Source organism: Mandrillus leucophaeus, unplaced genomic scaffold (genome assembly GCF_000951045.1).
Source record: "Mandrillus leucophaeus isolate KB7577 unplaced genomic scaffold, Mleu.le_1.0 Scaffold162, whole genome shotgun sequence".
NCBI classification, from domain to species: domain Eukaryota; kingdom Metazoa; phylum Chordata; class Mammalia; order Primates; family Cercopithecidae; genus Mandrillus; species Mandrillus leucophaeus.
The window spans coordinates 1,841,710-1,854,803 of record NW_012101610.1 but is presented as its reverse complement, the minus strand read 5'-3'; the positions used below and the strand labels follow the sequence as shown (position 1 = coordinate 1,854,803).

The 13,094-nt window shown below is 46.1% G+C and overlaps 1 protein-coding gene across 1 annotated transcript in view; it reads left to right on the top strand.

The window, feature by feature from the left end:
- The window catches only part of LOC105536656 (chromosome unknown open reading frame, human C16orf62), a 158,112-nt gene that overhangs the window by 839 nt on the left and 144,179 nt on the right, over positions 1-13,094 (top strand). The window contains exons 2-5 of the mRNA XM_011976076.1: positions 3,147-3,269; positions 5,146-5,170; positions 9,110-9,186; positions 11,586-11,714. Coding sequence (XP_011831466.1) covers positions 3,147-3,269; positions 5,146-5,170; positions 9,110-9,186; positions 11,586-11,714 — 354 coding nt within the window. The remainder of the gene's footprint in view (positions 1-3,146; positions 3,270-5,145; positions 5,171-9,109; positions 9,187-11,585; positions 11,715-13,094) is intronic.

Genomic DNA, 13,094 nt, shown 5'->3' with positions numbered 1-13,094 from the left:
ATTTTTTTAGTAGAGAGGGGGTTTCACCGTGTTAGCCAGGATGGTCTCGATCTCCTGACCTCGTGATCCGCCCGTCTCAGCCTCCCAAAGTGCTAGGATTACAGGCTTGAGCCACCGCGCCCGGCCGCCTGGTTAATTTTTTATTTTGTTGTAGAGGCGGGGTCTTGCCATGTTGCCCAGGGTGGTCTCATACTCCAAGCCTCAAGCGATCCTCCCACCTGAGCCTCCTAAAGCTTCTTCCCCTTTTTTCAGTTGTACAAATAATGCACACAGTACATTCTGGTTGCAACAGTTCAGGTCATCCAGACGTGAGAGGCTGGTGTAGCTCTGGGAAGTAGGTCTTTTTCTTTCTTCTTTTTTTTTGAAAGCATTTTAAAGTTTATTTTTAGTTTTAAATTTAACTTAATGTTTTTTGAGATAGCCTTGGTGTGTCACCCAACCTAGAGTGCAGTGGTCCGATCTCACTGCAGCCTCTGCCTCTGGGTTCAAGCAATTCTCTCACCTCAGCCTGCCGAGTTGCTGGGACAGGCACGCACCGCCACACCTAACTAATTTTTGTGCTTTTTGGTAGGGCCGGGGTTTCATCATGTTGGCCAGGCTGGTCTCGAACTCTTGACCTCAAGTGATCCCCCTGCCTCAGCCTCCCAAAGTGCTGGGGTTACAGGTGTGAGCCACTGTGCCTGGCTCTTAAAATTTATTTTTAATTTTAATTTTATTCTTCTTATAAATCTTTTTACATAATTACATAAGTAAATCACTCATTTTGATGTGAAAAAGTCAGAAGTCATGTAGAACAATCCTTCTCATGCCAATCTCCACCCTGGCGGTCGTGAGAATGGTGGCTGTAATGTGTCTTTTTCCATAGCTTTTCCCTGTATTTTCATAGATACTTCCGACAGCAGTCTCTGGGCATTCCCATGCCTACTCATATATAAATAATTACGGCGTCAGCTTACTGCATGGCAGGCATTTTTTCAGAGTGCGTTTCATATTTGGTTCTCTTACTACCTTGTGAGAGGTATTAGAATCCTCATTAAAGAGGCAGCCATGGAGGGATAGAGATACCAAGTCACATCCAAGCTGGGATTCAAACCCAGCCAGTCTGACTTCAGAATACATGCTCTCAATCATCATCCTATGCTGTGTTTCATATGTTATTTACCATTGTTACATAAATGGATCTGCAGTTTTGTGACTTGTTTTTTTGGAGATAGTCTTGCTCTGTTGCCCCGGCTGGACTGCAGTGGCATGATCGTAGCTTGCTGCAGCCTTAAACTCCTGGGCTCAAACAATCCCCCAGCCTCAGCCTCCCGAGCAGCTGGGACTTCAGGTGTGCGCCACTGCGCTCTGCTAATTTTGGATTTCTTGGTAGAGCCAGGGTCTCACTGTATTGCCAAAGCTGGTCTCAAACTCCTGGGCGCAGGCAATCCTCCTGCCTTGGCCTCCCAGAGCACTGGGATTACAGGCCTGAGCCATTGCACCCCACAACTTTTTTTTTTTTTAATTTAATTTTTATTTTTGTTTTTACTTTTTTTTTTCTGAGACGGAGTCTCATTCTGTTGCCCAGGCTGGAGTGCAATGGCGCGATCTTGGCTCACTGCGACCTCTGTCTCCTGGGTTCAAGTGATTCTCCTGCTTCAGCCTCCCTAGTAGCTAGGATTACAGGCATGTGCCACCACACCCGGCTAATTTTTGTATTTTTTGTAGAGACAAGGCTTCGTCACATTGGCCAGGCTGGTCTCGAACTCCTAACCTCAGGTGATCTGCCCGCACTGGCCTCCCAAAGTCCTGGTGTTACAGGTGTGAGCCATGCCGCCCAGCCAACTTTTTTTTTTTTTTTTTTGACTTGACCATATGTCTTGGAGAACTATCCATGTTAGTACATTTAGAACAACCTTATTATTTTGACCAGCCTTATTGTATTCTAAAGACTGGCTTTACCTACTTTAATTTGCCATTCCTCTACTGATGTATCCATCAGGTAGAGGATATCCCAGATAGTTTCTGGGTTTTGCTGATACAAACAGCAGTGCACCATGTGTCTCGAACATACACATGCCTTGGTGCATGTCTGCAGGGATTTCTGCGGGGTAGCTTCCTAGGAGTTCTTTGCTCGTTGGCCAGGTGCGGTGGCTCACACCTGTAATCCCAGCACTTTGGGAGGTCGAGGCGGGCGGATCACGAGGTCAGGAGTTCGAGACCAGTCAGACAAATGTGGTGAGACACCATCTCTGCTAAAAATACAAAAATTAGCTGGGCCTGGTGGTGGGCACCTGTAATCTAGCTACTCAGGAGGCTGAGACAGGAGAATTGCTCGAATCCGGGAAGCGGAGGTTGCAGTGAGCCGGGGATTGCGCTACTGTACTCCAGCCTGGGCGACAGAACGAGACTCCATCTCTTTGCTGGCATAAGGCAATGTGCATTTAAGGTTTTGATGGCTATCACCAAATTGTCCTCCAAAAAGAGTTAACCAGTCTGTATTTCCACCAGTGATGTTGAAGAGGGCCTGTTTCCCTGCATTCTTGCCAGCCTGACATCAGCCAGCATTTTAACTCTTTGACATTCTGATCCTTGAAAAAGTGGTCTTTTCCAACTATCCTTTCCTTAATTCTTAATGAGTTTGAGCATTTTTTGATATGTGTATTGTCTATTTGTGATGAAATGGCCTGATTTTTTTTTTTTTTTTTTTTTTTGATGGAGTCTTGCTCTGTCACTCAGACTGGAGTGCAGTGGTGCGATCTTGGCTCACTACAACCTCTGCCTCCCAAGTTCAAGTGATTCTCCTGCCTCAGCCTCCTGAGTAGCTGGGACTATAGGCATGCACCTGGTTGATTTTTGTATTTTTAGTAGAGACGGGGTTTGAAGGGAGGACAGCACGACACTGGGGGAGAAAGGTGTCACTTTGTTGGCTAGGCTGGTGTTAAACCCCTGCCCTCAAGTGATCTGTCCACCTCGGCCTTCCAAAGTGCTGGGATTACAGGCATGAGCCACCATGCCCGGCGCTGTAATTTTTTTTATGATAGTAAACCTTGAGACAGATCTCTCTTATTCCACAGTAAAGGACTATCTGCCTTCTATTTATATATGTATATATTTAAAGAATAAAATGATACTGTTGCTGAAGAGATTTTCTTGCCTTTCTTTAGGACAGCTCCAGAAGGAAACGTGATAGAGATGATAACTCCGTTGTAGGATCGGATTTTGAGCCTTGGGCCAACAAACGGGGAGAAATCCTTGCCCGGTACACCACTACCGAAAAGCTGTCTATTGTGAGTACCAGGAGACCCTCTCCCAGGGTCTGCTTCGGAGTTAGTAGTAATTTCTTTCTGTTATATTGCTTTAACTCTTGGGCTCTGTAAGTTTCACTTATTTATTTATTTTTCTACTTCTCTTAAAAGCTCAAATATAAGGCTTCACGTAGTATGTCAGTGTTGTTGGCATAAAAATGTGCTGACAGGCTTCCCAGAAAAATCTGGTAAGGATCAGGGATGTGGCACAGGTCAGAGAAAGAATTAGAACAGCAGAGTCTTGTCTTTGGGAGGAGGTTTGAATTATGAAGGAAGGAGGTTGGGCATGGTGGCTCACGCCTGTAATCCCAGCACTTTGGGAGGCCAAAGTGGGCAGATCACTTGAGGTCAGGAGTTCGAGACCAGCCTGGCCAACATAGTGAAACCCTGTCTCTACTAAAAATACAAAAATTAGCCGGGCATGGTGGCGGGCACCTGTAATCCTAGCTACTCAAGTGGCTGAGGCATGAGAATTGCTTGAACCTGGGAAGTGGAGGTTGCAGTGAGCAAAGATCGCACCACTGCACTCCAGCCTTGGTGACTGTCTCACCAAGAGTGAGACCCTGTCTCAAAAAAAAAATGATTAATTAATTAATTTAAAAAATGAATTATGAAGGGAGGACAGCACGACACTGGGGGAGAAAGGTGTCACTCAGTAAGTCCCACATAGCTGGGTTTTCTCCTGGAGCTGGAAGTTTACTGTTTCTCTGGATGGCCATTAGGTGAAATAGTTAGCTTCGGCCTCAAGATGCTTATGAAATTCAAGGCTTACCTTCCACTTGGCAAACTGCTATGGAAGGAAAGACTCAGGAGAGCTGAGACTAACCCAGTCAGGTTAATGCCTGTGTGAGTTAGGACTGGGTTCAGTGCTTAGAACCAAAGCCCCTCCTAACACTGTAAACAGGGGTGATCTGTATCCCTCCTTACACTGGAGAGAAGTCTCGAGCACAGGAGTCCAGGACTGGTGTGGCAGCTCCGAGGGCATCAGGGTTCCACTGCGTTCTTTCTTGCTCCTCGACTGCATTGAGTGTTGCCTCACATTCATGTTGGTAGACAGAGGGAGGAAAGGGAAAGAAAGATGCACCCCCTCCCATTTAGGAAGATTTCTTGGGGTCCCCCAACACTTTCAGTTACATTTGTCTTGAAGGTGTGGTCATGGGCCATTCATAAGTGCAGGGAGGCTAAGAAATGTAGCAGCGTGTCCATCTACAAATGGGGCTGTGCCCCGGAGGAAGTGGTGAACTCAGCAGGCCATGGGGAACACTTGGCCACAACGCCTCTTCTTTTTTTCCTCCCAGGGTGTGCACTCATTGAACAGAATGACAGGCAGAATTGCTGGACTATTTAAATCGAGTCTTTTTTTTTTTTTTTTTAAACTGTACGGAGTTAACTTAGAGCAGTGATTCTCAACCAGGAGTAATTTTTACCCCTGGGTGGTCCTTTGGCAATATCTAGAGACATTTTTGACTGTCACGGTTCTGGAGGTGGTACTGACATTTATTGGGTGGAGGCCAGAGATGCAACTAAATATCCAAGGGTGCACAGAATAATCTCCCACAAAAAGTTATCTGGCCTCAAATGGCAGTAGTGTAGAGGGTGATAAACCCTGATTCAGAGTAGGTTAAAAATACTTCTATTATGTGACTCTGCTGGCATATCAAAAATTTTAGTATTTGTCTGCTGACTTTGAGAACCCTGACTTGAGTAGAAATTTGAATCTTCAGTGGTTTTTAGTGACTGTATTTTCCTTCTTTGAATATATATTTCTTTCTCTTGGGTATGTAAATGGTTTTGTTGGAAAACAATGAACATACTGCCTTAGAATTTTAAAATATTAATGAATGTTATGTCTCTGCAGAATCTGTTTATGGGATCTGAAAAAGGTAAGATGAGTTTGTTGTTGTTTTGATGGGAAAATTCTGCCATTACTTTTAATATCATTTTACAAAGGAAAAAAGTTTATGTGATATGATTCTGATGGAGCTATTGCTTAGATTGTGGATAGACATAGAACTAAAATACATATTTAGAGCATGAATTAAAAAAATATCAAACCTCAGCACTTTGGGAGGCCAAAGTGGGTGGATCACCTGAGGTCAGGAGTTCGGTACCAGCCTGGCCAACATGGTGAAATCCCTTCTCTACTAAAAATACAAAAATTTGCTGGGTGTGGTGGCGCATGCCTGTAACTCCAGCTACTCAGGAGGCTGAAGCAGGAGAATCACTTGAACTTGGCAGGCGGAGGTTGCAGTGAGCCAAGATCGCACCATTGCACTCCAGCCTGGGTGACAGGAGCGAAATTCTGTCTAAAAAAATAATAATAATACGGCCAGGCACGGTGGCTCACCCCTGTAATCCCAGCACTTTCGGAGGCCAAGGCAGGCAGATCGCCTGAGGTCAGGAGTTTGAGACCAGCCCGGCCCGCATGGTGAAACCCCGTTTCTACTAAAAATACGAAAATTTGCTGGGCGTGGTGCCACATGCCTATAATCCCAGCTACTGAGGAGGCTGAGGCAGGAGAATCTCTTGAACCTGGGAGGTAGACATTGCAGTGAGCCGAGATTGCACTCCAACCTGGGCGACAAGAGTGAAATTCTGTATTAAAAACAAAAGTACGGCTTGGTGCGGTGGCTCATGCCTGTAATACCAGCACTTTGGGAGGCCAAGGCAGGCAGATCACTTGAGGTCAGGAGTTCAAGACCAGCCTGGCCAACATGGTGAAACTCCGTCTCTACTAAAAATTAAAAAAAAAGAAAAAAAAAAAATTAGCCAGGCGTGGTGACAGACGTCTGTAGTCCCAGCTACTTGGGAGGCTGAGGCAGGAAAATCGCTTGAACCTGAGAGGCGGAGGTTGCAGTGAGCTGAGACAGAGCGAGACTCCGTCTCAAAAAAAAAAAAAAAAAAAAAACCAAAGAGGTTACTAGGAGTAAAACATAAGCTTACTGTTTAAAATGACAGAAGAAATAGTCTCCCCCTCGTTGTGCCTCCCTCACCAACTGGGGGATTGCTTAAGAGAGCCTTTCCCTTGCCTTAAGTCTTTTCCCTTGTGCCATAAGATATGTTGGTGAGGGGGCCACATGCTCAGTCTTATAGGCCACTGGTCCCTGAATGCAGTTCTCAGCTTCCTCTCCTAAGACACACAGTCAGAAGCTGTGGACCTGGGTATCTCAAACTGCCATGTAGCAGGATTGCCTGAGGAACTTTTCTATGAATATAGATGTCTGGCCCCGACTTGCTCAATTAATCTTGTAGGATGGGACCCCAGAATTCCTATTTTGATGCTCCGAGGTGATTCTGGAGCAACTGACAGATCATGTTCTACTGGGTGCAGATGAGCACAACCGTGGTTCATTGCAGGTCTCTGATATGGCAGCTGCCACTCTTCCCACGGCTCTGCTGGATGAGACAGCACGTTAGAAATCAAGAGAGTGGGAGCAGCTTTGTTATGCACAGAATTTTTTTTTTTTTTTTTTTTGATATGGAATCTTGCTCTGTCACCCATGGTGCAGTGCAACCTCCACCTCCTGCGTTCAAGCAATTCTCCCATCTCAGCCTTCCGAGTCACTGGGCCTGTAGGTGTGCACCACCAAGTCCAGCTAATTTTTGTATTTTTAGTAGAGACGGGGTTTCACCATGTTGGCCAGCCTGGTCTCAAACTCTTGACCTCAAGTGGTCCACCCGCCTTGGCCTCCCAAAGTGCTGGGATTACAGGTGTGAGCTACCACGCCCAGCTTGTTATGAACAGAATTTTGATCCCAGACCATAAAAGGTAAATCATACCAGCCTGTACCTACCAGTTTGTAAAGATCAAATAGAGTGGTGATACCAAGTGTCTTAGTCTGTTTAGTGGTACTGTAAAGGAGTACCAGAGGCTGGCTAATTTATAAGGAAGAGAGCTTTACTTGGCTTATGGTTCCACAGGCTATATTAGAAGCATGGTGCCAGCATCTGCTGTTGGTGAGGGCCTCAGGCTGCTTCCACTCATGGTGAAAGCAAATGAGAGCCGGTGTGTGCAGAGATTGCATGGCAAGAGAAGGCAGGAGAGAGAGGGAGAAGATGCCAGGCTTTTTTCGACAGCCGGTTCTCATGGGAACTAAGAATAAGAACTCACTCATTACTGCAAGGATGGCACCAAGCCATTCATGAGGGATCCTCCCCTACAACCCAGACACCTCCCACCAGGTCCCACCTCCAACACTGGGGATCACATTTCAACATGAGACTTGGTATGAATATAGAGCAATAGAAACTCTCATATGCTGCTGGTGGGAATGTAAAATGGCACAACCACCTTGCAGAATACTTTTTCATTTTTTATTTAATTTGAAGACAGGTGCCAATGGTCCGGTTGTTTGTGCCCAACCACACTCCCCTGCCCCAATTCGTATGTTGAAATCCTAACCCTAAGATGATGGTATTAGGAGATGTGCCCTTTTCAGAGGTGATTAGGTAATGAGGGTGGAATCCTCATGAATGGGATTAGTGCCCTATAAAAGAGGCCCAAGGGTGCTCCCTCACCCCTTCCACCAAGTGAAAACACAGCAAGAAGGCATCATCTATGAACCGAACCGGAAAGCAGGCCGTGCCCAGACACCTAATCTGCTGGGACCTTGATCTTGGACCGCCCAGCCTTTAGGACTGCGAGAAATACATTGCTCTTATTTGTAAGCCACCCACTTGCTGGTATTTTGTTATAGTAGCTGAAAGGGTTTAAGACAGTGGGCCAACCCTTTGATCCAGCATTCCACTACTGGGGTATCCCCAGATCAGGGGTTGGTAGACTGCATGCTGCAGGCCAAGTCTGCTCCACTGCCTGTTTGTTAAGTACAGTTTTACTGGAACGCAGCCCTATCAATTTGTTTACGTATTATCTATGCCTGCTCTTGTGCTACAGCAGTAGAGTTGAGTAGTTGGAGCAGACACTTTGTGACTCTCAAAACCTAAAACATTTGTCAGGCTTACAAAAAGAGTTCTGCAGCTTGACCCTGAGTCCACATTTCTTTTTTTTTTTTTCTCTTTCTTTCTTTTTTTTTTTCTTTTTTTTTTTTTTTTTGAGATGGAGGTTACAGTGAGCCAAGGTCGTGCCACCGCACTCCAGCCTGGGCGACAGAGTAAGACCCTGTCTCAAAAAAAAAAAAAAAAAAAAAAAAGTACTAGAGCAGAGGCCCCTTTAAGATGGGAGATGGGGAAGGATTCTGAAATAGACAGCCACAGAGGGCAGCAGTCAGCTAGCTGCATTGCCCTGCCTTGTGGCTGGCCTGTGGCCTGGGGGCCTTTCCTTCATCCCTCCAGCAGTCCCTGCTGATGGCGAAATTGTGCTGACAGATGCAGGAAGGAGGCACAGCTAGTCCTGTTTGCTCGAAGAGACGGCTTTGAAGCCCTAGTGTTTCCACCCTGGGTAGACAGTGAGACGGTTGTTTTGTTAGCAGAAGAGCACAATTCTATGCTGTGAGTAAGAGCCTAAGAGGGCCTTTTGTTCATAGAAAACAATGAAATGACGGATTTTTGGCATCCTTATCTGGACCGCCTTTCTTTAGGAATAAACAGATGATACAGAGCAAAGTTTGTAAATCTCAAATGCAGCGGTTAACCTCTTCGAGGCTGGCCCACTGGGCTCCCAGGGGCAGCTTCTAAGTGGGAAAAGTTTCGATGGAACTCTGGTTACATAAGGAAGTTGCTTTGAAAATCTGGGACAGTTTTCTGTAATGGAATCGTTCCCCAGAGTCTGTATTCACGATGAAGTGTAGAGTGAAAGATGCCTCCCCTGGGGGTACTGGTGCAGGAGAAAAGCCACCTGTGTGACGTAAATTCATTCTGTTTAGGCAAAGCCGGGACTGCCACACTGGCAATGTCAGAGAAGGTTCGGACCCGGCTGGAGGAGCTGGATGACTTTGAGGAGGTGAGCAAGTCATCTGTGGGGTGCAGGGAGTGCGAGAGCTTTTCCTTCCTCCTGCCAAGTGAGATCAACCTCGGTGGCTGCTCTTTGATTAATTCCCGGGCTACACATTGTGCTTATTCTCCCCAAGGCAATGACTCCATCCAGGGAAGGATGCCAGCGTGCAGTTGGCCGAGCTCACGGGAAGCCTGACTGGGGCTGCTTTTCTAGAGGCCTCTTTTCTCATCGTGATGCCTGAGCAAGGCTGGGTCCCCTAGCGACAGTGTCTTATGGTAAAAACCGGCTGCAAGGCTGGGCACGGTGGCTCATGCCTATAATCCCACCACTTTGGGAGGCTGAGGCGGGAGGATCACGGGAGGTCAGGAGTTCGAGACCAGCCTGGCCAACCTGGTGAAACCCCGACTCTACTAAAAATATAAAAATCAGCTGAGCATGGTGGTGGCTGCCTGTAATCCCAGCTACTCGGGAGGATGAGGCAGGAGAATTGCTTAAACCTGGGAGGCGGAGGTTGCGGTGAGCTGAGATCACGCCACTGCATTCCAGCCTGGGCAAAAGAGCGAGACTTTGTCTAAAAAAAAAAAAAAACCCAACTGCAGTCACCTCCCTGAGAAGTAGCCTTATGGAGTCCAAAGACTTTGCTTTGCAACTGACGCTGCTTGGGCTGGCTGGATATGGCCCACAGGAATCTTTTAATTGGCCTCCACGTACTTTGAAAAAAAAGTGAGTGTTTTGCCAACACTTAAACATTCATAAATGTAACCAACAAATACAGAATTTCTTGAAAAAACAATCTTGACTGGGCACGGTGGCCCACGCCTGTAATCCCAGCACTTTAGGAGACCGAGACAGGATCTCCTGAGGTCCAGAGTTCGAGACCAGCCTGGCCAACATGGTGAAACCCCATCGCTACTAAAAATGCAAAAATTAGCTGGGCACGGTGGTAGGCGCCTATAATCCCAGCTACTCGGGAGGCTGAAGTAGGAGAATTGCTTGAACCCAAGAGATGGAGGTTGCAGGTTGCTCTGTCACCCAGGCTGGAGTGCAGTGGTGTGATCTCAGCTCACTGCAACCTCTGCCTCCTAGGTTAAAGCAATTCTCCTGCCTCAACCTCCTGAGTAACTGGGATTACAGGCACGCACCACCGTGCCCAGCTACTTTTTGTATTTTTAGGTGAGAAAGGGTTCCACGATGTTGGCCAGGCTGATCTCGAACTCCTGACCTCAAGTGATCCACCCACCTCGGCCTCCCAATGTACTGGGATTACAGACATGAGCCACCATGCCCAGCCAACTCTTATTTCTTTAATAAAGAGTTTTTCATTTTGAATTGTAGGAAATGTACATATAAACATTTGGTTCCAGGTCTCATCATATGTGTTCACATGACCTTTACTCCTGTGAGTTGTGTGAAGAGCCTCTTAACAACAGCCCAGGGCTAAGGAGCATCTGCTGTGCACCAGGGACCGTGCCAAGTCTTTACCTACATGGCCATTTCATCCCCGTGACAATCCCTTGCTCAGCTGCCAAGGGTTTTTGCTGTGGTTGTCTTTCTGTCCTGATTACTCTCTCCTTGGTCTAATTAACACCCCCACACTCTTCTGTACCTGTACTCCCCTTAGAGTTTATCTCAAGTATCACTTCTCCAGGAAACCATTCCTGATCCCCCCATCACAGTTTACAGTCCATTTCTTTGTTACCATATTTCTCCCAGTCTGAGATGTACCATTGCTCTCACGTTTGACTATCTCTGAAATTGGGGTATATGTTTCTCAGTTGGTTCCCATCAGTGATGAGCATATTTTTCTTCCTTAGTAGCCCATGAAACAGTTGAACTTTTTTCCATAGGCACCTCAGATCCAGTATATGTGTCCCCATAGAATTGTGTTTTCTCCTGAGCATTTATCTCAGTTTGAGTTAATATCCATCTGTCTTCAGTATCTTAAGCTCCATTAGTGCTGCAATACCCTGTCATGTCTTATTGCTTGGGAATCTTGAGCAAAAATGTCTTTGTTTCTCGAGCATCTAGTCCTGTGTCCTGCACACAGGAGACCCACAGTTGGTTGAATGAGGTAAGTCTTGTTACCTCAATTCACAGATGTGGCTCTGAGAGGAAAGTAGCTCACCCAGGGTCACACAGCTACTCGGTGACTGAGCTGGGAGGTGGCTTAGGTCTGACTTGCTTCCAAGGCCAGCCTGTCAACCCACAGCACTCTGTCCATCTTTGTCAGAAAACTCAAAAGAACCTCTTTGATTGCAAATCGCAAGGCAAAGCTGTCAATCCTTGTGGGGATATGAGGAAAATTTAGAGACCAAAACTCAGCCAATACCTGGTATTCTTTATAAGGGTGGTAGTCGAGCAATATTTTTCCTGCTGTGCCTTCACCTTCTGCCTTCTCCCCACAGGGTTCCCAAAAGGAGCTGTTGAACTTGACTCAGCAGGATTACGTGAACCGCATAGAGGAGCTCAACCAGTCGCTGAAGGACGCCTGGGCCTCAGACCAGAAAGTGAAGGCTCTAAAAATAGTCATCCAGGTTAGATCTAGTGATCCCCCTGCCCCCACCCAGAATTTCCTATGTAAAATTCCACTGTGGAGACTTAGAGTTTTCAGGGGCCTGCCTGCAGGGTTTTACCCTTGTTTTTTCATCCCTTTCCTTTTCATATACTTCCTGTGAAAAGCCATGATTATGAATCCGTGTTTTTTTGAGATGGCTAATCTCAGGGTCACCATGTGCAGCTGCACAGGTTGTGCACTGCACAACTCCAGGAAGCACTCTTCACTCTAGGTTACAGAATTGATGATACCCCATGTGTTGTGTAGTACATTAACCATGGTGCAACCCCTGACACATTTATGATTTGTACACACTAAAGATTGGGCAGCTTTCTGTTGGGATTCCTTGACTGCATTGGCTTGGTGTCTTTGGAATTAATGACGTGTGTCCCTAATAAATGAATATTTCAGACATATTACGCATGCTTATGTGACAAGGAGAAGAAGTTTACAACATTGGGAGAGGTACATACATTGAATCTTCTTTGCTGATGAGTTGTTAAGCCAGTGACAATTCTTGAACCACAAGAACAAGTACTATGTGGAAAACAGCTTATATTTCTTGGTCCTGAAGGTCCGGCTATCTCAGCAAAATGTGCTCAGAAGCACGTTTGGAAAGGAATAATTCATTAAATTATCATTTTCAGAGCAGAGTCAACAAAGGATTTCTGAACTGCCATTTTAGTTCAAAAGGACAGATCCCATTCTCATTCCATGTTATGATAATGTGACATTTGTTTTCTCACCTGTTCTTTTGAAAGACAAGAGAGTCCAGGAGTCTTCACACTGGACACTTGAAGTCTTTTAAGATGACTCCTTGTATAGTAGGGGTGATTTCTTTGGTGTTTCGTGATGGGAGGCAAACCCACGCCCGTTCTCTTCAATCACTGTTGTTAGTTTACAGAGTAAATAGTCCCGAAGGCCAGGCCTCTCATCCTGGGAGCCCGTGGAGAGGGTTGCTTGCTGAGTGTCTCGAGTGAGAAACCATCTGAACTAGCAATTGCTTCTTCACAATATTTGCATTGGCAGCATCTCTCCATAGATTATTGTAGTTTAGAACCATGTCTTCTAAGAGGTTTACATCTGGGGGAGATTTGATTCATGTCTTCACAAACAAAATAATCATAAGTGTGTTTCATCAACTCCACATCTGGCTAATAGTAACGATTCTACAATACATTAAGGACTGCCTTCTTTATCCAAAACACAGAGTCAAGGCCGGGCGCGGTGACTCACATCTGTAATCCCAGCATGTTGGGAGGCTGAGGTGGGTGGACCACTTGAGCCCAGGAGTTTGAGACCAGCCTGGCCAACATGGTGAAACCCGTCTCTACTAAAAATACAAAAATTAGCCAGCCTA